The sequence below is a fragment of the Dromiciops gliroides genome, chromosome 1 (assembly GCF_019393635.1).
Source record: "Dromiciops gliroides isolate mDroGli1 chromosome 1, mDroGli1.pri, whole genome shotgun sequence".
Classification (NCBI taxonomy): domain Eukaryota; kingdom Metazoa; phylum Chordata; class Mammalia; order Microbiotheria; family Microbiotheriidae; genus Dromiciops; species Dromiciops gliroides.
Genome location: NC_057861.1, coordinates 48,258,810 through 48,284,367, shown reverse-complemented (window position 1 = coordinate 48,284,367; position 25,558 = coordinate 48,258,810). Strand labels below are relative to the sequence as shown.

Below are 25,558 nucleotides of genomic sequence, written 5' to 3'. Positions count from 1 at the left end.
AAGGGCTCTGAGTCACAGCACTTAATATCGTTCCATTTTCACTACTCAATAAATACTGTGGCCATAGTATATTGAGGCCTTGTGTCTTGTGACTCTGTGTGTGGCCGTTGACTGAGAAAGATTCCAGTTGCAGAATGGGAACTCGAAAGTTATTCACTTCCTTTTTAAAATCATTTGGAGCCACATTTCACACCATCCCTTTGTTTAGTTGGCTAGCTCATTAATGGTGATAATGGTAGGAGTAGTTGAGGTTTTCGCAGGTTGAGCGCCCTCTGGTGGCCAGTGTAAATACTGCAGACTTTTTGGGAGCACCAGAGAACTGAGGTGGCTCCTGGGTTGATGTTTCAAAGAGAGTGCCAGCTGGTGGATGGACAACTGAGATATTGCACTGTCTCCTGGATTAATGAATGGAGTGATGGGTTACCTTTCTTCTTCTTGTGTAGGCTTAAGGAAGGCAACCTATGAGATCAATCGATTAAGCGGTCAGCCAAAAAGCATTTATAAAGCACCAATTATATGCCAGGCAGGGTGCCTTAGCACAATGGGGATACAAAAAGAGGCCAAAGACAGTCCCGGCCCTCAAGGAGATCATTATTCAATGGAAGAACCACTCCAGTGCCCCAGTGGTCATATGGTATATGATACAGACAATATCACATATAATCCATGAGTAGCATACAAAAGTACAGCACCCAGGACTGAATGGAATAACGTAGACATAGTCCATCTAGGTCAGAGAATGAGAGCACCATCTTCTCCTGACATCTTGACTGTCACTCAGTCAACAAGCATTTGTTAAGCATCATTAGATGAATTCCAGGCACTGTGCTAGGTCCTGTGGATACAAATTTAAAAGTAGGACAATCCCTGCCTTCAAGGAACTTGCATTTAAATAAGTTATACCACATGTTCACCGAGAAGTTAATGGGGGATGCATTTTAAAATACACAGTAATTAGAGGGGTTGCTAACAACTGGGGGAATCTGGAAAGACCTGTTCAAAGAAGATAGAACTTGAGCTGAGCCTTGAGGGGATCTAGGAGGGTCCAAAAGGGGGAGATGAAGAAGAACATTCCAGGCAAGGAGGCTAGGGAATGAAAAGTGGGCTATCATGCCTCCTGATGAAGTCTATAGTGACAGCTACCATTTATATACTACTTTAAGGTTCAAAAAGTACTTTTAGGGGGCAGCTAGGTGGTGCAGTGGATAGAGCACTGGCCCTGGATTCAGGAGGACCTGAGTTCAAATCAGGCCTCAGACACTTGACACTTAACTAGCTGTGTGACCCTGGGTAAGTCACTTAACCCTCATTGCCCTACAAAACAAAACAAAACAAAACAAAAAAAGTACTTTTACTTGAGTAAAAATCTCATTTGATCCTCATGACAGCCTTGGGAGGTAATTGGTATGATTCTTCCTCTTTTACAGATGAAATAACTGAGGCAGACAGAAGTTAAGGATTTCCACTAGGTTGCACAGCTAGTAAGTGTTTAAAGATGGGATTTAAAGCAATACCATTGCTAGGTTTATATCCCAAAGACATTCCCCAAAAGAGGAAAGGACTATTTGTAGAAAAATACTCACAACAGCTCTTTTTGTATTGGCTAAGAATTGGAAATCAAAAGAATACCCATCAATTGGGGAGTGGCTGAACAAGCTGTGGTATATGATGGTGATGGAATATTATAAGAAATGACAAGCAGGATGATTTCAGAAAGGCCTTGAAAGACATATGAACTGTGATGTATAGTGAAGTGAGCAGAACCAGGAGAATAGTATACACAGTGCTGGCAATATTGTTCAATGAAGAACTTTGAATGATTTATTCTCAGCAATACAATAGTTCAAGACAATCCCAAAGGACTAATGATGAAGCATATTATCCACCTCCCAGGAAAGAACTGATATTGATTGAACACAGACTGAACCATGATACTTTTCACTTTCTTCCTTTTTTTCCCTTTTATTGAAGTCTTATACAAAATGACTAATATGGTAATGTTTTACATAATTGAATATGTATAATCCATATCTGATTGCTTACCACCTCAGGAAACAGTGGGGGGATAGAATTTGGAACTCAAAATTTTAAATAAAAATTTATTAGAATTTTAAAAAATGATCTATTTTAAAAAAATCTGAATTTGAACTCATTTCTTCTTAGCTTCAGGACCATCTCTCTGTTAATATCAAACCATATTTTTTGGTTGCCATGCTGTATGTACTGTTGCCTATGACTCCCCTTCCCCTCCCACCCAATTATCTGGTCTCTTCCCTTTCTTTTCTTTTCTTTTTTTTTTTTTTTTTTGCGGGGCAATGGGGGTTAAGTGACTTGCCCAGGGTCACACAGCTAGTAAGTGTCAAGTGTCTGAGGCTGGATTGAACTCAGGTACTCCTGAATCCAAGGCCGATGCTTTATCCACTGCGCCACCTAGCTGCCCCCTCTTCTGTTTCTTAAGATTTCCTAAAAACCCATTCTTAATGGTTTTCACAATCTATTAATCTCTAGCTTGGATTTTTTCTGTATGTTCTTGCGTAGGTCTTGCCTCTCTTCTTCACTTGAGTTTCTTAATGGCCATTTTCATTATCTTATGTAGCACAATAAGTACTGAGAAGGCAGAGTCCAGGTGGCTCAGTGGAAAGCACTGGCCATGGACTCAGGAGGACCTGAGTTCAAATGTGGCCTCAGACACTTAACACTTACTAGCTGTGTGACCCTGGGCAAGTCACTTAACTCTCATTGCCCTACATAGAAATAAAGAGAGAGAGAGAGAGAGAGAGAGAGAGAGAGAGAGAGAGAGAAGGTAGAGTCCAGATGTGTATGAATGGTCAGGATAGATCATTTAGGTAATGCTGAGAAACCTGCTACATTTGTCTTAATGTCACCCATAGATGTGTTAGACTGATATATCTTAGTTAAGTTTCAGACCAAGCTTTCTCTGGAGACTCATTTTCCCTTTCTCTTTTTTTTTTATTGCTCTCTGAGCAATGATGCTCTTAATCTCATGATCCTTCTCTTCAATGCTTTCCTAGTGAAGCTTGTACATAAAATTAAATTAAAATTTAAAAGTTTTTATACAAAACCAATATGGTTAAAATTAGAAGGGAAATAGTTAACTAGGAAAAAATCTTTTTAGCAAGTTTCTCTGACAGAGGTCTCATTTCTAAGATATTTAAGGAAATGATTTAAATCTCTAGGAATAAGAGCCATTCCTCAGTCAACCAAAGGTCAATACATATGAACAGGCAGTTTTGAAAGGAAGAAAACCAAACTATTGAAAAGATTCTAAATCACTAATAATTAGAGAAATGCAAATTAAGGCAACTCTGAGGTCCCATTTCACATCAATGGGATTGGCAAAGATGACAAAAAAGAATGACAAATATTGGAAGGACTTCAAGAAAATAGGTATATTAATGAACTGTTGGTAGTGATGTGATTTGGTCCAGCCATTCTGAAAGGCAATTTGGAACTATCACCCAAAACTTACTAAATTATACATACCCTTTCCAGCAATACTATTACTTGGTCTATACTCTAAAGAGAGAGAAGAAAGAGAAAAAGGATCCATTTGTGCAAAAGCATTTGTTTGTATTGATAGCTGATTTCCCTCCTTTCTTCCTTTCTTTCTTTCTTTCTTTCTTTCTTTCTTTCTTTCTTTCTTTCTTTCTTTCTTTCTTTCTTTCTTTCTTTCTTTCTTTCTTTCTTTCTTTCTTCCTTCCTTCCTTCCTTCCTTCCTTCCTTCCTTCCTTTCCTTTCCTTTCCTTTCCTTTCCTTTCCTTTCCTTTCCTTTCCTTTCCTTTCCTTTCCTTTCCTTTCCTTTCCTTTCCTTTCCTTTCCTTTCCTTTCCTTTCCTTTCCTTTCCTTTCCTTTCCTTTCCTTTCCTTTCCTTTCCTTTCCTTTCCTTTCCTTTCCTTTCCTTTCCTTTCCCTTTCCTTTTCTCTTTTCTTTCCTTTCCTTTCCTTTTCTCTTTTCTTTCCTTTCTTCTTTCTTTCTTTCTTTTTTTTTATGGGGCAATGAGGGTTAAGTGACCTGCTCAGGGTCACACAGCTATTAAGTCCCAAGTGTCTGAGGCTGGATTTGAACTCAGGTCCTCCTGAATCCAGGGCTGGTGCTCTAACCCCTTTATTTCTTACAGGAAGTCTTTCCCAACCTCTCTTAATTCTAGTACCTTCCTTCTGTTAATTATTTCCTATTTGTCCTGCACATAACTTGCTTTGTAAGTATCTGTTTGCTTGTTGTCTCCTTCATTAGACTGTAAGCTTCTTGAGCACAAGGACTGTCTTTTCCCTCTTTGTGTTTCTAGTGCAATACCTGATACATAGTAGGCTCTGAATTGATTGATTGCAGTAGCAGAGAACCTGAGGGGATGTCCATCGATTGAGGGATGGTTCAATAAACTGGCAGTTAAGTGTAACAGAATACTATTGTGCCATAAGAAATTATGAAAGAGATTTCAGGGAAACCTGGAAAGATTTTGATAACTGAAGCAGAGTGAGGTAACTAGAGGCAGAAGAATGAACTATCAACAGCAGCATTACAAAGATAAACAACTTTGAAAGAGTTGAGAATTCTAATTAATGTGATGACCAATCAGGATTCCAGGGGATGCATGTTCCTGCTCCTCCAGGTGATGAATTCAAGATGCAGAAGGAGATGTTCATTTTTGGACATGGCCAGTGTGGGAATTTGTTTTGTTTGATTATGTGTATTTTTTTTTTTTGGAGGCAGTTGGGGTTAAGTGACTTGCCCAGGGTCACACAGCTAGTGCCAAGTGTCTTAGGCCAGATTTGAACTCTAGGGCCAGTTCTTTGTCCACTGCGCCACTTAGCTGCCCCAACTCTGCATCACAGAATTGAGAGCTGTGTCTTGTAGAGACTCTGATTTAACTTCCCCTCCCAGATTACACAGATGAAGAGGCGTGAGCTGCCAGGGCATGAAGGGGCCTTAGAAACTAGCTCAATCTCCTCATTTGACAGGTGGTAGAATGAAGGCCTAAAGAGGGAGAGGGATTTGCCTAAATTTGGTGTCAGATTTGGGGCTAGATTACAAGTTTCCTGATGACTTTTCCAGGAGTCTTCTCACTGTTCCTCATTTCCTCCTTAAAAATGCCTGATTTTCCCTAGAATGAAACTCTGAAGCCATGGAATGAACTGGAACCACAGACTTCAAGCTTGGGAGGGAAGGGAAAGATGGGGGAAGGGTGGAAAAGCTAAGGTCCATTCATGGACTTGGCTGAGCTGTATGTGGGGAAAAAGAAGGGACTCTAGTCAGTAATGGGATTTGGTGGGACCAATCCTACTGGGCTATAGGTTCGGCCAGGGAAGGTCTGGCCACCTGGGAATGTCTGACCTATGGGTCATAGCAGGAAGGCTGACCTAGGGTAACATAGATCAGCAGGTTAATCCTTGACCTTGAACCAATGTGACCTTGGGAAAGTTCCTTCCCCATTTTGGACCATATAATCTAAGTCTCAGAATATTGAGAACTTGTCCAGCCAGATCTGGTCCATTACTCCAGAAAAATCCTGAATGGTCATGTTATCATATTTTTTTCAATGAACAAAAATCTATTTTCCTTCCACTTGCCTCCTCCCCAATTGGAAAAAGAAAAAAAAAAGAAAAACAAAATCCTTGTAACACATATGGATGGTTAAGCAAAACAAATTCCTGCATTGATCATGTCCTAAAAATAATGTATGTTTCATTCTGCACCCTGAGTCCACCACCTCTCTGTCAAGAGTCAGGAAGCATATTTTCTCTTCAGCCCTCTAGAGTCATTGTTTCACTATTTCTTTCTTAATACAGGCCAGAGTAATGGCAGTAATCAAGGAAGCCCTCCCTGCAAACTTGTTGCCTAAGTCCTGTGGGTGCCAACCTCATGGATTATTATGAGTTTGGGCATGTACTCCTGATATTTTCAGCAACACATGTGCCCTGGCCCTATGTTCTTAGTGTAGGGCATTTGTGGTTAGTCCCCAGGGGGCATGGTGGGAATATTCTAGAAGATGAGAAACCACCTAATCAGTGACCTTAAAAGTAAAAATGATTCTCTCTCTCTCCCTCCTTTTTCCTTCCCTCCCTCCCTTCCTTCTTTCCTTCCTTCCTTTTCTTTTTCTCTCTTTCCCCTCTCTCCAGTCTCCTTTCCCCCCTTCTTACCCTCTCCTCTTTTTTCTCTCTCTTTCCCCCTTCTCCTCTTGCTCTTTCTTTCTCTCTTATCACTTAGGCCTCAGGTGGCCTCTTCTTTGGATTTCCAGGTTAGAGAGGTAGGGTATATTTTTTCCCTCTCTCCAGTAGTAACATGTTCTTGCCTAGATGAACCTGAGACTGTACTGCAAGTTGAAGACTGTCTCTTCTGCTTTAGGAGCAGCTCATAAAACAACTCATGAGGCAGCTACCTCATGAACTCGAGTGTTCTGCAGCTCCTGGATCCAGGTGCCCGTTGGCAAGCCCTGGGTGCTTCCTGCTGCTACCCCTTTCTCAGGGAAGTCCATTGCCAGGAGGATAAGCCATGCATGAACTGAAGATATGGACCGGAGTGAATTACTTAGACAGGGCTATGTTGGGTGAAATCTGTGTGGCAGTCTCTCAAGTCTCCCAGGAAGAGAGTTGTGGAGGTGTCTTCTGCCTCTCTTGATGGGTTCCTATGAGCTCTTTGTGATGGCTTATTGTGAAAAACTGGGCTAAGAGACCAGGTGGAGAACCAGCTATTTTCTCTGATCCTCACACCTCTCAGACCCCTCCAAAATAGGAATTATGTGCAAGGGATAAATCCCTTTCGGCTGTCTCCATGGTCTGGGACAGAAAGAATGCAAATGAGGTAATAATTCAATGAGCTTACAGCAGAGAAGGCTGTTTGAGTCCCTGACAGGCTCACTCAGCATCCCTCCCCCACTGCCCACCATACAGCACTTGAGCAGGGCTGCCAACCCACTCCACTCCACCCACCCTCCTCCCAGTGCCTTAGAAATCCAAATGGCAGAAGCTGGGGAACCTATAAATTGAAGGATATAGAAGGGGAATGAAATGACTTTGAGATCCAGCTCCCAGGGAAATCACCGTGAAAGGGAAGGGGGAAGGGAATCAGTGTTTAAATAGCTTATATGGGCCAGATATTATGCTAAGCACTTTTTTTTTTTTGCAGGGCAATGGGGGTTAAATGACTTGCCCAGGGTCACACAGCTAGTATGTGTCAAGTGTCTGAGGTCAGATTTGAACTCAGGTCCTCCTGAATCTAGGGCTGGTGCTTTATCCACTGCACCACCTAGCTGCCCCTATGCTAAGCACTTTTTTTTTTTTTTAGTGAGGCAATTGGGGTTAAGTGACTTGCCCAGGGTCACACAGCTAGTAAGTGTTAAGTGTCTAAGGCCAGATTTGAACTCAGGTTCTCCTGAATCCAGGGCTGGTGCTCTATCCACTGCGCCTGCTAAGCACTTTTTACAAATATCTCATTTGATCTCACAACAACCTTGTTGGGGTAGGTGCTGTTATCATTATTTTACAGTTGAGGAAACTGGAGCAAATAGAGATTGAGTTACCCAGGTTCACACAGCTGGTGAGAGTTAGAGGCTGAATTTGAACTCATCTTCCTGACTCCAGGTTTAGTACCCTGTTCCCTGGGCCAACCAGTCAGAAAATGAACAATTGGGTAAGATAAGGAAAGAGGACTGAAATTATCAAAGGTCTCAGAAGGAAGAAAGCTCATTGAAGGACCTGGAACATAAGCGGCTAAACCAACAGGGAAGATCTTAATAACAAGGGCAATATGGCTTTCAGATATGGGAAAAATCTGCCCCCTCTCACTTTTCAAGTCGTTTTACACCTTGTATCCCACCATGCGTAGTGACAACAGCATCCTTGCCGTTCCATCTCCTAACTCCGAGGCATTTCCCCTGGCTGTCCCCCATGCCTGGAATACTCTCCCTTTTCATCCCTCCATCCCTGGCTTCCTTCAAGTCCCAGCTAAGATCCTACCTAATACAAAAAATCCTTTTCTGATCCCTCCTTAATACGAATCCCTTCCCTCTGTAGATTATTTCCTAGACATAACTCGTTCATACATAGCATGTTCTCTTGCTTGTTAGATTGTAAGCTCCTAGAGGACTTTTGCCTATCTTTAAAATTTATTTTCTTCAAAGCTTAGCACATTGCCTGGCACATAGTAGGCACTTAATAAATGTCTGTTGTTATTAATGTTCATCCTTCATTCTTTCTCTTTGTTTTTTTTTTGCAGGCAATGAGGATTAAGTGACTTGCCCAAGGTCACACAGCTAATAAGTGTCAAGTTTTTGAGGCCGGATTTGAACTCAGGTCCTCCTGAATCTAGGGCCAGTGCTTTATCCACTGTGCCACCTAGCTGCCCCTTCGTCCTTCATTCTCAAAGAGGTCCAATGACATCATGAGAGTGATGTCTTGACTTCTGTGTAAATGTTTATTGACCGACATCTATGAATAAAAATCTCAAGGAAAAGGAACCAACACTTTTGAAGAGCAGATTTTTTAAAAAGGAAGAATGGAAGAAAAGAATATTAAGTGCCTGCTATGTGCCAGGCACTGCATTAAGCACTTTATGTACATGTTCTCATTTGATCCCCATAACCCTGGGAGGCAGGTGCTGCTAGTATCCCTAACTTGCCGATGAGGAAAGGGAGGCAGACAGATGAAGTGACTTGTCCAGAGTCACACAGCTAGTAAATGTCTCAGGCTGGATTGGAACTCAAGTCTTCCCGACTCTAGGCTCACTGTATCACACCAAAATGCACTTGATATTTTTCCCTATTAAATTTCAGCTCACTGGGTTCAGCCTGTTTGAGTTTCTTTTGGATCTAGGCAGGGGCAGGGGCAGGGGCAGGGGCAGGGGTGGTAACCTGTGAAGAAAGTTTCACTCCCCAGTCTGGGCATAGATCTTCTACTAGGAACCTCCTAGTCATGAAACAAGGGTCCTTCATCTCCGTGGAGGGTGGGGTAGTGGGCAGGTGACTGAGTACTTTGTGCACACATGTAAAGTACATGTACGAACACTGCACACGCTTTAGCATGTATTGGAGAAACATCTGTGGTACATATGTACATGGGCATACCCATGGAGCTGGAGGTCTTTGGAGGGGATGGGTGGGTAGGTGGCCATCTCCACACCCTTTGGGAGGTCAACGTGACCTTTCTCTGACCCCGGTGGGGAGAGTTGGGTCAGCAGAGTCAAGGAAGTTGAAGAAAGGCTCTATCCACCTGACCAGTGTTGGCAATAGAAGACCCCAGGGTCTCTATCCCCAGCATTCTTTTTTTTTTTTTTTTTTAGTGAGGCAATTGGGGTTAAGTGACTTGCCCAGGGTCACACAGCTAGTAAGTGTTAAGTGTCTGAGGCCGGATTTGAACTCAGGTACTCCTGACTCCAGGGCCGGTGCTCTATCTACTGTGCCATCTAGCTGCCCCCTATCCCCAGCATTCTTGCAGTCCCAGGGCCAGGATGGAGAATGGGAAGGGAAATTTCTCAGGACACAGAACCTGGCGTTTGTACATTTTTATTTTTTCACCAAACTCTGTATTATATAGTATCTTACAATCAATGCTGGACTCTGCCTTCTAGTTCCCATGTCCCCTCACCCACCCACACCCATGCTCCCCCAGGAGCAGTGCCCCAAGTCCCTACTCCACCCTCCCCTTTCCTCCCCTCCCCACTATTTCCTATTTACAGTTATCCCTTTGATAGAGTCCACTGTGTCCCCTCCCGCCCCATCAGGGGGTTTGGTATCACCCCTTTCCCCCATGCCTCTACAGGCCCCAAGGGCTAGGAAGGCCAGTGGTTGAAGCAAATTCCCCTCCCCAGCCCTCTTCTTTGTCCCCTGCCCCATCCTTACCATCTCCTGGTCCCCTGGGCAACAAGTCTGCCCACAGCATGAATGCCTGGCTCCATGCCTCAAGCACCAAGAAATGGAGTCTCCCTGGCCCAGAGAGAACAAACCAGTGGATAGTAATGACTGGCATCCAGGCCACCACAGTGGATTCTTAGTCCTTGAACCGGCGGCCGGCCGGGATCTTCTTGTAGTAACTCTCAGCCTCTGCTTCTCCGTGCCCATCCCTCTCGGACAGTGACAGGCTGCCAGGTTTGCGCCGGAGAGTAGACTCCCTGCTGGTGGGTCCCAGCATCCCTTCGCCGGGGGTTGGCATCCCCTCGCCTGTGGCCAGGTTGACGGTGGCCACGCCAGTGAAACGTGGTGGTTCATCCTGGTCCATGTCACTGATGGAAGATCCTGGGGACACGCCAGGGGCCTTGCTGGCCCGGAAACTGCCCCCTGCCCGGTAATCGCGGCCTGCCAGGTCTCCCAGCTCATAGGTGTCGCTGCCGAGCTCAGCACCTTTGGCCCCAGCAGCTGCCTTCCACTCCCAGGGCCCGTTGCCAGAGGAGAGGTGCACGACGGGGTGGTGGGGGGCATGGGCATCGATGGTGACTATGCTGCCGCTGTCACGCTCTGAGGGTGAGCGGTGCTGAGAGGAGTCAGAGCTGGCGCTTGAAGACGAAGCTGTTTCCGCTGCTTTCGGGCCTGGCGGACCCCCTGGCCCCATGCCCGGTGCCTTGGACATAGCGATGACCTGCAGAAGCCGGGGTGGGTTGGCCACTCGTGGTGGGGCCGTGACGGAGGCTCCCCCTTTCTCGGCCATCATGAGCCACTTGGCCCGCACGGCCGAGCTGCTCTTGGGGGAGAGGCTGGCACTTGCTGGGCTGCTGGCTGTGGCCTGACTCTCCTCGGGGATGTGTACTAATGGGGGGGCACCGGCCCGTGGCGGCAGGAGCACCCGGGGCCCTAACCCTGCCCTCTCGGCCCCAGCTCGGGCCTGCACGGTAGGGTACAAGGAGGGTGGAATGGGGCCTCCCTCCTCCTCCTCTTCTTCTTCCTCCTCTTCTTCATCATCCTCTTCCTCTTCCTCTTCTTCCTCAGCCATGGGCTCTGTAGCCCCTCGAAGATGGCCCGGTCCAGCTTCCTCAGCTAGGGCCAGGGCCCGGCCCCCCTCAAGCGACTTTTGTTTCCATTCGGTGATGAGCTGCTTGGAGCGGGAGGCATCGAGGGGTACGTGGATGGTCATGTGGCGCCGGGCAGGGTCGTCCAGGGAGGGGGTGTTGACCCGGGGCAGGGTGTTGCTGAAGGTTACCATGTTCTCTTTGCCCATGGGGCTCCGAGGGGCCAGGAGGTCTACATCAACACTGGCTCGCTTGAGACTGCCCAGCGAGGTCTTCTCTCGAGGAACAGGCCGGGGAACACCCTCCAGTCGTGTCTGGGGGGTCAACTCGTCTGTGCTCACTGACTTGTTCTGGTGGTAGACAGAGTCGTGGCCTCTCTGGGTCAGGGCCCGGAGGGCATCCTTGGCAGGTGGTGGGGCTGGGGGCTTCTCCAGGGGAGCCCGGAAGTTACCCACTGCATGGCAGGCCTGTGGAATACAGGGCACGTGTCAAAGTGTCAAAGACACAGGAACGGTGTCTCTACCTCAGACCAGGGGCTCCCTCAGGACAGGTTTGTGTCCTCCCCTCTGAGAAGGGGAGGAGGGCGCTCTGGGAGGGCAGGCCCACATTTCCTCCTCCTCTCCACCTCTTCTTCCCAGACTCACCAGATAGGCGGCGATGCCGGCGCCAATGAGGAAGCCGCTGTAGACGTCACTGGGGTGGCTCCGATGCTGTGTGATTTGGGTGAGGCCACAGACCCCCGCGGCGATAGCAAAGGCAAAGACCAGGATGGGTTTGAGCAGCTTGGTGCTATCTGAGATGATGGAGTTAAAGTACATCTGTGCAGAGAGATGCCTGTCAGCGCTGGCCCTCTACAAGGCCCGCGAGCCCCGGGGAGATTCCACCTGGACCCTCATTCCCAGATGTGCGCACCTGTACACCCACATGCAGAGGAGGCTGGCAGGTTGGGCAGAAGTCCTGCACATTCAGGGGTGAATGGTTGGTGGGTCCCTTTGGAAAGGGGGCAGGTCAGGGGTGAGAGAGGAGCACAAGGGTTCTGGGGGACAATAGGAGACTTCATGCGGATGGGAATTGAGGCAGGCATCCCCGATACCGGGGGACTCACTCACCGACACGTAGACAGCCGCGAAAGCCGAAAGGGTGGCATGCTGGGACGGGAAGGTCTTCCTGCCAAGTGAGTCAGTACCCACCTCAGGCTCCCACATACCCCCACCCCAATCCCTAAATCTGTAACCTGAAGAGACTGACCCACATGACCTTGGAGACTCCCTCCAGGTTGAAATCTGAGATCCTATGATTTGCAGAGTCCTGGATGGTGAGTCAAGAGCCCTGGGTTCTAATCCTGACTCTGCCCCAGACTCCCTGTGAGCTCACTGAAGCTCCCTGGCCTTTCCAAGCCTCAGTTTCTTCATCTGTAAAATGGAGTGACTGGGCTTGCTCATCTCTATGCACCATCCCAGCTTTGGCCATCTCTAAAGGTTCTTTGAAACCACACCATAAGGTGCAATGGAAGGAAGGTTGAGTTTGGAGTCAAGACCTGGATTTGAATTCTGGCGCTAGTACTTAGTACCTGTGTAAGTCAATTCACTTTTTGGGGGGTCTTGAATGGATTAGACTACATAGTCTCCAAGGTACCCTTTCAATTCTGATAATCTGTTTTCAAATAGAAATTCTGACTCTAAACCCAATAAATCAGAAAGACCTATGACTTCATCTCAGTAGGGACTGGCTCAGGGCTGCACAAGTGAAAAGGGTCAGGTCTTCTTAGCTTCCAGACCAACACTCTTCCCTTTGCCAAGCTCTCTCTTAAAACCCAGGATTTCAAAATGAATATACACAGAGTAGGTTGGGTTTATACCCTCTGCCAGGGGCTAAGGTCCAATCAAATGAGATTTAGAGTCCAGCAGTACCTGATCCCTGCTCTTGGGTCACAAACGGCTCTCAGGCCCCACCCCTCAGGGCAGCAGCTCACCTGGCAGAGAGGATGGCATGGGCATCCTGGCCGGAACAGATGTCCTGGGTGATGTAAGGGTTAGCATCGCAGGAGATGCCTAGCAAGGTGTAATTGGGCTTGCATACCGTCAAGAAGAAGGGGGCGTGGTAGCCTGTGGCCAACTGGATGATGTCGGTGACCAGGGCCGTGGCACATAGGCCAAAAACATGGACACCTGCAGAAGGAAGAGGGGCCATGGGTGAATCCCACATTATCCCAAGAAGCTGCCCTTCTGCCCAGTCAGACCCAGGAGAAAGAAGGCCGATGGGAAAAGGGAGAAAAGTCACAGGAATGTGGGTATAGCTTAACCAAGGGAGATCCAAAGTCTAGCAGTGTATGTGCTGGGATGACTCTCCCAGAGGCAATAGGGAGGGAATGAGGGAATGAGCATTTATTAAATACCTGTTATGTGGCAGGTACTGTGCTGAGCCCTTTACAAAAATGATCTCTTCTGATCCCCACCACAACCTTGGCAGGTAGATGTGGCAGGAGAACCTACATGGGAAGTGGCAGCTAAAGGGGACTTTAGGGAGAGCGTGGGGTAGAATTTGGAGGATAATCTCGGGGTTTAGAATGACCTTGGCCAATCTGGCAGAGGAGAAGGGGTAACTCTGGCTTATCCCACTGAGGGCTCCCCTGAATGAGTCCTCACCTACAAAGCGGACAGTCCGGCGCAGGAAAGAGTTGAAATTGCAGCCCCCAGCATTGATGCTGCCCTCTGCACTGGCGCGGCCCTTCAGTTTGGATTGGAGACAGTACACGATGCCTTCGCCGACCATGATCTGCGCCAGGGAGGGGGGTGGGGGCAAGCCTCAGCTGGCAGGCTCTTCCCAAGCCCTGACATTCTCTGTTCTCCTGCCCTTCCCAGATTTGAATTCCAGGTATGGTGTTCTAGGTTCTTTCAAGCTCTGTTCTTTCTATGTTCTAAGATCTATTTAAGCTTTGATGTTCTGGGTTCTGACATTCCATATTCTTTGTTCTAAGGGTTCTCCCATCTTTGACATTCTGTATTCCACAGTCCCTCTCAGTTTTTTTGTTTTGTTTTGTGTGGGGAAATGAGGGTTAAGTGACTTGCCCAGGGTCACACAGCTAGTGTCAAATGTCTGAGGCCAGATTTGAACTCAGGTCCTCCTGAAGCCAGGGCCTATGCTTTATCTACTGCTCTATCTAGCTGCCCCTTCCTCTCAGTTTTAAGATTCTATGTACTATATTCTAAGACCCCTTCTAGCTCTGACATTCTCTGCTTTAAAGTCTATCCAAGCTTTGATGTTTTATGCTCTGTGCATAGGTTTTGTCTAGCTCTGATACTTTATGCTGTAAAGTCCTTCCCAACTCTAATATTCTTTCCTCCACTCTCTAATATCTATTAGTCAATTAACCACCAAGGGCTCTAGGGACACTCACATGTTGTCTTCATAGGTATGGGGTTCTTCCCTCCCTAGAGGGACCAGTGGGCAGTAGGGCTGGGTATTCTAGAGAAGTTGCGTGAGCAGCCCAATGTCACGTCTCAGAGTGAAGGGTCAAGTGTGTGCTAGAACACACTCTCATCCCCAAATCTGGCTGTCCCCCGATCTCTGTCCTGCCAGCCTCTGGTCCTCCCAAACCCACCCCACCACAGGAGATCCTGCAGACTCACAGAAGCAGCCGGGGCGGCAAAGGCCAGGCTTAAGAGCATGAGCAGCGGGATGAGCTCCTCACTGGTCTCCACGTAGGGCATGGACAAGGTTCGGTCGTAGCACTGGAAGCCCACCTTGGCTGGCTTGAAGAGGTCAGTCAGCTCCAGGAAGTAAAGGGTCACGATGGAGGAGGCAACGATGGGGAGCTGGTAGATTGGGAAAGAAAGAGGGCTTGGTGTGGGGAAGTCCTTGGTCTGGGTTCTAGCTCTCAGATTCACTCTGGCCACTCCAGGCTCTCTCTGCCAACATCCAAGCCCCTTCTCCCTGCCTCTTTCTTCCCTCAATCCTCTTTCCAAATCCATTCCCTGGGAAACACAATCTGGTCCATATGAAGAACCCTGCCTATTTGTGTATTTCATTAGATCTCTTTTGATCCTCTCACAAACCCTGGGAGGTAGATGCTATTTTACAAATGAGGAAACTGAGGCAGAGGTTAAGTGACTTGCTTAAGATCATACAGCTATTAGGGGCAGCTAGATGGCACAGTGGATAGAGCACCGGCCTTGGATTCAGGAGTACCTGAGTTCAAATCCAGCCTCAGACACAACACACTTACTAGCTGTGTGACCCGGGGCAAGTCATTTAACCCCAATTGCCTCACTAAAAAAAAAAAAAGAAAGAAAGATCATACAGCTATTAAGTGTCCAAATCTGGATTTGAATTCAGGTCTTCTTGATTCCAGGGCCAGCAATCTATCTACTGGGTCACCTATCTGTTTCAGTGATATATTTATAAAGCGCTTTGCAAACCTTAAAGCACTGTATATATGCTAGCTATTAATTATTATAATTATTAATGTATGTGCCCATAAGGCCCTATGCACCCTCCTCTATAGTTTATACTCCCTCTCCCTCTCTGACCTCCCCAACACATGCCTTTCTATTCTATTCAAGCTCGTTTTCTTGCCATGTCTTTCTCACTGTGGTCTCATTGGTGTTTCTTTACCTCTCCTGGCCAAATCTGAGCTCAGAGAAGGGACAAATCCTGGTGGTCAGGGCAGGCTTCCTGAATGAGATGGGACTGCCGCCGGCTGTAGGAATCACTGCCTCACACAGGGCAGGGGTGCTAACTAAAGGGACAGCATTCTCTAAACTGGGCCTTCCCATGATTTCCAAATGCATGGTTTAAAGACCTTGGGTCCAGTAAAGTGCTAACATGCCCATAAGGCCTGCCCTCACTCCCCCTCTTTAAGGCCCTCACCTAGTCCATCCTTTAGGTCCCATAGCTGGGGTCACTGACATCTCAGCCCTGCTGAGCCCCAGGCAATGGGGGCTGGTGTAAGGACATGGGTGCTAGGTAGGCACTGATCCCTCTGGGGCATCTAGTGTTACCCCCTCCCCCATCTCGTTCTGGCAACTAACTGGGGTACTTGTCTTGCCTCCTGGGCTCTGATTGCCTGCCCCCATTCTTCTGAGGATGTGGCCCTGCACCTCTCCTTCACAAGCATCCTGACAATCTTTCTGGGGAACTGAAGGCTAAATCTTGTGGTTAGTGCCAGGCCACCCTGGTGATGCCTGGCTGCCTGCTGGCTGGCCTTCCTGACACCACTGTTTGTTTGCCTTCCAATGCTACCACGGGCTTAGCTAAGTGCTCTGACACCATTTTCTTTCCACCTGCTGGAAAATCAGATCTCAGAGACCTTAGAGGTAGTGAAGAGGAAAACATCTCTGAACCACGGACTCTGGACAGCTGGGTTCCAGTTCCAGTTCTCCCGCTGACTTGCATGGGCGAATCCCTTTCTGTCTCTGGACCTCAGTTTCCTCCTTTCTAAGGGGGTTGAACCCCATGTCTAAGGTGTCTTTTAGCTCTGCCATTTTTTGTTCTAAAATCCCTCCCAGCTCTTCCATTCTGTATTCTAAGGTCCCTCCCACCTCTGACAATCCGTGTTCCAAAGGCCTTCCCAGCTCCTCCATTCATTGTGCTCTAAGTTCCCTCTGAATTCTGACATTCTATGTTCTAAAGCCCCTTCTGGCTCTGACATTCTTCCCTATTCGAGGGCCCCTTCTAACTCTGCTCTTTTGGAGGAGGAATGGCTGCTTGGGTGGGGTTGCAGTCCCCCCTTCCTGGGCTGAGTCTGGCTATTGGTCCCCATGTCCCATCACCTCCACAAAGTAGAAACACGGCAGGAGTGTCATGCTGTCCTTTGGACCCTTGGCCTTCTCCTTGGCTGAAAGCATGTTGTTCTGGGGGCTAGGGACAGGGCAGTCAGGTCAAGGCCCCAAGGCTGCACAGGAAAGAAAAGGGTGAATGTGTGGTCTCCTCTAGGGGACCCAGGATGCATGCATGCTTTTGTGTGTGTGTGTGTGTATGTGTGTGTGTGTGTATAGGGACTGGTACTGAGGGGGATGGGGATGGCAGGCAGGGCAGGGCCTGCTTCTCTGGCCCCCTCCCATCTCCTCTCTAGGGGTGTCCAGTTTTTTTGGGAGGCATCTCAGAACTAGGAGGGTGAAGGGATCCCAGAAAGGGTTTGATTCACCCCCCCCAACCTGGCCCAGTTCTTGGGGGGATGGTAAGGATGATGGGAGAGGTCCTTGGGCAGGGGGCTAAGAGGGGAGAGGGGGGATTAGGTATGTGGGGGGACCAGGAAGGTGAGAAGCCCCATGACCTCCTGAGCAGGGGGCTCAGAGAAGAGAGGGGTAGCAGGGGGAAGGATTCGAATGGGGGGGGGCTTAGCGTCCCATCCCACGGATCTGCATCCTTGCGGATCCGCATCCTCGTGGATCTGCATCCCACGTCTCCCCACTTACCTCGGGGGCTCCGCAGGGACCAGCGGGGCCCTCCCAGTCTAGAGGCGGCGGTGGCGGCGGCAGCCGGGAGCTGGAGCCGGAGCCGGAGCCGGAGCCGGAGCCGGAGCTGGAGCTGGAGCTGGAGCCGGAGCCCGAGCCCGAGCCCGAGCCCGAGCCCGAACCCGAGCCCGAGCCGGAGCGCAGACAAAGCGCCCCTCCCCGGCGCGGCCCCTCGGTCCCCGCGCCCCGCGCAGCCCCACGCAGCCGCTGCGCATCCCAGCCCCGGCGCGCCGCGGGCCTCCGGGATGGGCCCGAGAGACAGGGGCAGAGGCAGAGGCAGAGGCAGAGGCAGAGGCAGGGACAGGCGCGGCGGGGCCGGTGGCGGCTGCTGCGGGAGCCCGGAGGAGGGGCTGCGAGCGGCGGCGGCGGCGACGACGGCGCGGCCGGCGGGGCGGGGCCAGGCTGCGAGCGCCAGGCTGCTGCGGGGCGCGGGGGCCGGGGGGCTCCCTCGGGGGGTGTGGCCGAGCCGTCCCGCGCCCGGCGCCGTCCCAGCTCCCGGGGTCCGCGTCCCTGTCTCCGCAGCGGGCTGCCCCTAGGTCTGGGCCCCCTCCGCGGGCCCCCCCCTGCTCCTCTCTGCCGGGGTCTTCTGGCCCCCGCGGCTCCCAGGGGCTCGTTTCTTTCCATGTCTCCTCTCCCTGGGCATCGCGCCTAAGCTTTCTGCTGGGGCTCCCAGGATCTCCCCGCCCGATGTCACCGGCTCTTCCCCGTGTCTCCCTGTCTCTCCACTACTTTCGGTGTCTCCCAGTCTCTCCTGGCTCGGTCTCTCCTCATATGTGTTTCCTTAGGATCATACGTTCATCGATCTAGGTGCCTTAGAGTCTAACGAGTCCAACCCCCTCATTCTACAGATAAGGGAACTGAGGACTAGAGAGGGGATTTGATTTGCCCATGGTCACACGGAATAAGTGTCAGGGCCAGGATTCCAACTGATGTCCCTGGACCCTCTACTAGCCTACCCCTCTCTGGGTCTCCCTGGTGTCTATGGCCAACTCTTTATGTGTCCGGGTCTCGCTAGGTCTTCTTAGGGAAGGGGGGTGGCGGCGGTGTTACAAAGAGCAATAAATTAGATCGGGAATCTGAGGACCCCGGGGCTGAACTCCCACCCCTGCCACTTAGTGACCGTGTGGTAGGTACCCCCACTATGTTGGGGAAGTCACTTCAGCTGTCTGGCTCCTGTTTTCTCTTCTGTAGAAGTCAATAATTCTTAAGTCAACGATTCTACTATAGCTTCTCCTATTCTGTATCTGTATCTCCTGTCTTTCTTGGTCTCAATGGCTGGCTCTGTATCTCTCCCCATCTGTTCACAACTCTGTGTTGTGTAAAAGGGAATCTCCTTGCCTGCACTCTGGTTGGCTCGGTTTCTCATCTGCTTCTTTCCCTCTGCCTTTTCTCATGCCTCCCCATCTCTCAGTGTCTCCTGGGGGATCTCCTTGCTCCTCTCTGGCTGCCTCCTGGCCCTGCCAACTCCTCTCTCAGTTTCCATGGTGAGCTCCCAGGGGCTGAGGAACAAAGAAAAGTGATGGCTTGGTCTGTATTGAGTGTGTGTGTGTGTGTGTGTGTGTGTGTGTGTGTGTGTGTGTGTGTGTACCAGGTTGAGGGCCCTCCAAAGGAACTGATTGGGGAAGGTTTCTAGGGTGTAATGGGACATAGCACAACTTAGTGGTGGGGAGCTACACTTCGCGGTGATTCATCAGGGAGATATTCTGATTTGGGGAAGACATATAAGCTGATGCAAAGTGAAGTGAACAGAACCAGAAAACAATGGCTACAATAATGTAAATAGGAAAAACTACAACAAAATTATCCAAATGGACTGAAATTATGGTGATCAAACTTGGCACCAAAGAAGAGACAAGAGAATGTACCTCTTTCCTTTCTATGGGGACTAGGGTACAGAACACCGCATATGCTATATTGATGTGGTGCTAGTTTTGTAGTTTTCTCCCCTCCTTCCTTTTAGTTGTTTGTTTAAAAAAAATGACTTTCTGGGTAGGGGAAGGTCACATATATTAGGAAATGAAGATTATATAAAAGGAGAAAATGTTAAAAATTTAAAAGTCATTCTGATAGATGGAAGTGCCCCATTTTCCTTGCTCTGGACTCACTGGGGATATGGGAAGGGGTAGCCATACCCAACCCTCATCAATCCTTCCTCCCTCCCTCTCCTTTTTTTTTCCTTCCTTCTTCCCCTCCCTTCCTTTCTTTCTTCCTTCCTTCCTATCTCTCTTCCTCTCCTCCTTTCTTTTCTCTCCATCTTCTTCCCTCCCTCTCTCCCTCCTTCCTTCCCTTCCTTCCTTTTCTTCCTTCTTCCTTCCTTCTCTCTACCTCCCTTTTTCCTTCCTTCCTTCCTTCCTTCCTTCCTTCCTTCCTTCCTTCCTTCCTTCCTTCCTTCCTTCCTTCCTTCCTTCCTTCCTTCCTTCCTTCCTTCCTTCCTTCCTTCCTTCCTTCCTTCCTTCCTTCCTTCCTTCCTTCCTTCTCTATTTGCTTTCTCCAGAAATGCCAGGTTCAGTCCAATCAGTCAAGGAATGTACTCTCTTTTGCCTAAGGGCTCAAGCTATTCTTCCCCTCCTCCCCCATTAGAAATTGTGGGGCTGCTCACTGATGCGGGGGAGCCTTGCCCGGCATATCAGCATCCACCTATCACCTAGCAACTGGGAAAGAGGCGGGGACTTCTCTGCAGCTGTTATTATGGTGGCTTGCTTATCATGTCAGAGAGTGAGCCCCTCAATCCTCCCTCCTCCCACCCCAGGATTCCAATGCTTCCCCATGGGGAGGACCTGATCTTGCTGCTTGGGAAGCTGCAGAATAATAACCCACTTATTTTGGTTCCTGTCCATCTCCTCGTTGGATCCCCACAGCAGGCCCGGGACAAAGAAATCCTAACATCACCAATCTAGAGCTGGAAGGGACTCCAGGGATCACCTAGTCCAACCTCCTTAGTTTACAGTTGGGAAAATGAGGCCCAGAGAATGAAGTGAAATCACACAGCTCATAAGAATCTGAGGAAGAATTTGAACTCAGATCTTCCTGACTCCAAATGCAGCTCTTTATCCACTCCACCAGACTCCCTCTCAAGGTGCCATAGGGCCAGGGCAGGAACATCATCTTGCCCTTAGAAGTCATCGAATTCAATTCTCTCCTTTTACAGATGTGGAACTCAAGCACCAAGTGATTGACTGACTTGTCCAATCACACAGGTATTGAGGAGAGCCAGGACTGGACCACAGGTCCTCTAATTCTAAATCTCTATTGCTTCCACAGTGTTCCAAAAGATTTAGCCAAGGTCACACAGAGCTGTGTCATAGCTTGAATGAGAATTCAGTTCTGCTGTTTTCCAGTTGATGTATCAAATTTTAGAGAATTATCTAATTGTGTTCAATTCAACTCAATTTAACCATCTTTTATTAAAAGTGCTGACTATATATTAGGTGGAAAAGGGTCTTTCAGACCATCAGATCCAACCCCTTCATTTTATTTTATTTTATTTTGGTGAGGCAATTGGGGTTAAGTGATTTGCCCAGGGTCACACAGCTAGTAAGTGTTAAGTGTCTGAGGCCGGATTTGAACTCAGGTACTCCTGAATCCAGGGCTGGTGCTTTATTCAATGCGCCACCTAGCTTCACCCCCCTCCCCTTCATTTTAAAGATGGGGAAACTGAGGCTTGGAGCTGGCAAAAGATTTGCCTATGGACATATAAAGAGTTAGTTTCAGATCTGGGACAACATCCAAGATTTCAACTGCCTTGCACTGAGCTAACAGTCTGTGATTCATAAGGGAGATAGAAGGCTCACGTAGAGTATATAAGCAAACACTGAATAGTGTGGTAGTGTGCGACATTTCCAGGATTATTGCATGATTTATCCCCTTCAGGCACTCATCTTCCAGCCAACCTGGGTTCCTGGCTTTACCTTGAACTCTGCACTCCACCTCTGGCTTTTGTCTTTTTTTTTCTTTAAATTTTAATTTTTTGCATGAACTGTGTCCTCTAGATGGAAAACTTTCCCTCCATACCTCTGCTTCTCAGAAAGAAACCCTAGCTTTCCTAAAGGCTAAGCTTAGTTGTTAAAAATTTCTCCCTCGGAAGTTACCCCGTGTGATTCCTCTCAGTGGAATGTAAGCTCTTTGAAGGCAGGGATTTCTTTTATTGCCTTTCCTTCCTTTTTTTCTTTTTTTTCTATGCCTGGCTTCCAGCATTAGGGCCTTGCACCTAATATATGCTTATTGGATTGGACTGGATGAGATTATTTAAGTCAGTAGCAAGAGAATCCTAAAGTTGAGGTCATCAGGAAAGTTTCTCAGAGGAGGGGCATCTTGCTGCCGGGAAAAGAGCTTTTGGGCTACCAGTAAGATTCTGTTTTCAATTTGCCCCTAACTCACAGGGGTGGAGGGGTCAGTCCTTTCCTCTCTACCAGCCAAAGTTTCCTCATCTATAAAATCGGGGGTTTGCATTGAGTTTTCTTTAAGGTCTCTCTTCCTCAGCTGTGACAGTCTCCATGTTAGTTTTCTTCCAGCTGTGATAGTCTGTGCTCTGAGTTCTGTCTTCTAAGACCCTCCCCAGCTCTGATATTCCATATTTTAAGGTCCTTCCCAACTCTGATATTCTATGTTCTAAAGGCTTTCATTTCCCACTGGTTGCTCTTCTGGGCTTCATCATAGTCTCCAGAAATTCATCATCCTGCAAGATCCACATCAGCTCTGGAACTCACATCTCTCTAGTACCCCCTAGCCTGGGAACCTATCTCCCTCTGCGTTGCCCACCAATTTCTTTCTTTCTTTCTTTCTTTCTTTCTTTCTTTCTTTCTTTCTTTCTTTCTTTCTTTCTTTCTTTCTTTCTTTCTTTCTTTCTTTCTTTCTTTCTTTCTTTCTTTCTTTCTTTCTTTCTTTCTTTCTTTCTTTCTTTCTTTCTTTCTTTCTTTCTTCCTTCCTTCCTTCCTTTCTTTCTTCCTTCCTTTCTTTCTTCCTTTCTTCCTTTCTTCCTTTCTTCCTTTCTTCCTTTCTTCCTTCCTTCCTTCCTTCCTTCCTTCCTTCCTTCCTTCCTTCCTTCCTTCCTTCCTTCCTTCCTTCCTTCCTTCCTTCCTTTCTTTCTTTCTTTCTTTCTTTCTTTCTTTCTTTCTTTCTTTCTTTCTTTCTTTCAGTGGGGCAATGAGAGTTAAGTGACTTGCCCAGGGTCACACAGCTAGTAAGTGTCAAGTGTCTGAGGCCAGATTTGAGCTCAGGTCCTCCTGAATCCAAGGCCGGTGCTTTATCCACTGTGCCACCTAGCTACCCCCGCCAATTTCTTCAAATGTGTTGTCTTCTCCCCCATTAGAGTATGAGCTCCTTGATTTTTTCTTAAATTTTTATTTTCAGTTCCAAATTCCCTTTCCCCCTCCAGCCTTTGCCCCACCCATTGAGAAGGAATGAAATATGATACCCATTATATATGTGAAGTTATGTAAAGTGTGTAACCTTGAGAGCACATCTTGTCTTTTGTTTTTTTGTGTGTGTGTCCTTAGTACTTAGCACAGTGACTGGCACATAGTAAGTGCTCAATAAATGTTTATTGACTGTCTACCAGGGGATTTCATGTTCTAGGGGCCCTCCTGGCTCTGACATCCTGTGTTCTAAGGGCCCTCCCAGCTCTGACATCCTGTGTTCTAAGGGCCCTCCCAGCTCTGACATCCTGTGTTCTAAGGGTTCTCCCAGTCACTTTATAAGAGTGGTAGGCTCCACTCCTTCACTGACCATGATGTCCTGGTCACCAAGAAGCCCCATTTTTTGGCCTTGCTGTCTACCTGGCCTCCATGAAAACTCCCCATATTTCTCCTGGACCCTCAAATAGACATCGACTTTCCCTCTCATACCAGGGAGGTGGGTCCCAGACTTGATGTCAGGCCACAGGAAGGGTGTCTTGGGCTGAGACTTCCTCCATCCTGGAGGTCACAAGGCCTGGTTCCAGTCATTGTCCTTAGGGGGAAACCCCTGTGTCCCTTGTTCCTATGAACTCTGCCTGACCTGAAGAGACGGTCATGGTGTACACAGCACTTCACTCCCCTTCCTTTTCCCCTTCCCTCTAAGCTCTGGGATGGATGGCAGTTAAATTTCCTATCCCAGGCAGTTCTCCTTAAGACAGGCCTCTTGCATTGCAGGTGTAGAAGAAAGAGCCTTGATTTAGGAATCAGGAGAGCTTTCCCAGATCTGTAACTGATTCCCTGTGGGACCTTGGGCAAGTATCTCGGTCTCAGTTTCTCTAACTGATGATCTTTTTTTTTTTTTTTTTTGTGAGGAAATTGGGGTTAAGTGACTTGCCCAGGGTCACACAGCTAGTAAGTGTCAAGTGTCTGAGGCTGGATTTGAACTCAGGTCCTCCTGAATCCAAGGCCAGTGCTTTATTCACTGCACCACCTAGCTGCCCCACTGATGATCTTTTAGGCTACCTCTAGTAAGGATACTTTATGATTTAAGGTTGAAAGGAAAATACTCATCCCAGAGAATCTCTTTGCTATGCACCTCCCCCAGCTACCTCTCCCCCAACTCCCTCCCTGCACTTGGTTCTTCCTTCCATAAGCCTCTGTATTCTGAAATGCCCATCAGTGGGCCCCTGGCCTGGCCTGAGGCTATTCCCTTTCCTAGCTTCCTTCCAGGATTAGGGACAACACACCTGTGGAAGGAAGGGCCTTTATCTAACCCTCATTTGCAGACAACTTCCATGAACCAGTGATCAGTGAGGGGGCCAGGCTCAATTAGAAGGGACTTCATTGAGAGAGATGGGACTCATCAGTGGTGTTGTGAGGTCAAGTGAGGAGACAGGGGTGCTGAGCAAGGGAGATGGAGGCCTCAATGAGGGGGCTAGAGACTCAGCGAAGGGGCCAGGGGACTGATGGTATGGAGGATCAATGTTCAAATGGGAATTGAGTGAGGAGATTGGGAAGGGCTGTAGGTAAGACTGGGCCTTGTTAAGGGGATGGGGAGGCTTCCTGGAGGAGATGGAGACTTAAGAAGAAGGAGGGTGGTCTAGTAAGAGGTATGGGAGGACTAAGAACATATAGGAGCTTAATTAAACACCTGCTTTCCTCCCACAGGCAGATGAAGGTACCCGGCTTGTCTGCAGTGGGCCGGCCCATGGTATTACCTTCTATTCTGAGACGTTCTGTGGCTCTGGCCTAGACTCCTTTTCCAAGATGCCAATTTTAGAGCATGGATCAATCCTATCCTGATGATAGCTAAAGATATCAATCAAGGAGGAAGAGATGCCAGTGACTGGGGATTGCATTTGGGAGCCCCTGATACAGTCCCCTCCTTGTCTTAATGATGGGAGAGACCATACTAGAGGAAGATAGATCTGGTGGGGTCATCCCTGAAGCCTTCGTTGTCCCATCTCCCCTTCAAACTCTCTCCCTTCCTCTAGCTACTTTAACCCCTGCCAAAGTCCCTTGTTTACCCAAGACAACCTCAATATTTCTCCCTCTCAGGGAGGGAACTGCAGCTTGGTTGTGTTGTCAGTAAACTCACCCCTGATCTTTGTCTGGTCTCAACTCAAAAGATTATGTTTCTTATTTATTGGTCCCTGTCAAAGCCAATTTTATTCTTTTTTCTTTTTCTTTCTTTCTTCCTCTCTTCCTCCCTCCCTCCCTTCCTTCCTTCTTTCCTTCCTTCCTTTCTTTCTTGGCAATGAGGGTTAAGTGACTTGCCCAGGGTCACACATCTAGTAAGTGTTAAGTGTCTGAGTCTGGATTTGAACTCAGGTCCTCCTGAATCCATGGCCGGTGCTTTATCCACTGCACCACCTAGCTGCCCCCTCTAATTTTATTCTAATAGGCTCTTATCCTAACTGGGTTATAGGAGCATAGGTTTAGAATGAGAAAGAACCCTAGAGGACACTGAGTCCAACCCCATCATCTTTCTTTCTTTTTTTTTTTTGTGAGGCAATTGGGGTTAAGTGACTTGCCCAGGGTCACACAGCTAGTAAGTGTTAAGTGTCTGAGGCCGGATTTGAACTCAGGTACTCCTGACTCCAGGGCCGGTACTCTATCCACTGTGCCACCTAAGCTGCCCCATGAGCCACCTAGCCAACCCCCCCCCATCATCTTTCAAAGATAATAACATTCAGAGAAAGTTAAGTGACTTACTCAGGGTCATCCTGCTAGTGACTTCCTGAGGTGGGAGTTGAT

General features: G+C 48.2%; 1 protein-coding gene across 1 annotated transcript; it reads right to left on the bottom strand.

The window, feature by feature from the left end:
* Positions 1 to 9,651: 9,651 nt before the first annotated feature.
* On the bottom strand, positions 9,652 to 17,525 carry PLPPR3 (phospholipid phosphatase related 3). The gene is made up of 8 exons (XM_043976348.1): positions 17,370 to 17,525; positions 16,725 to 16,846; positions 14,583 to 14,768; positions 13,599 to 13,728; positions 12,926 to 13,121; positions 12,063 to 12,120; positions 11,598 to 11,771; positions 9,652 to 11,420 (listed from the first exon to the last, which is right to left on the bottom strand). The coding sequence occupies exons 2-8, from the start codon at positions 16,797 to 16,799 to the stop codon at positions 10,002 to 10,004; spliced, it is 2,238 nt and encodes a 745-aa protein (XP_043832283.1). The 5' UTR covers positions 16,800 to 16,846; positions 17,370 to 17,525; the 3' UTR covers positions 9,652 to 10,001.
* Positions 17,526 to 25,558: the final 8,033 nt, after the last annotated feature.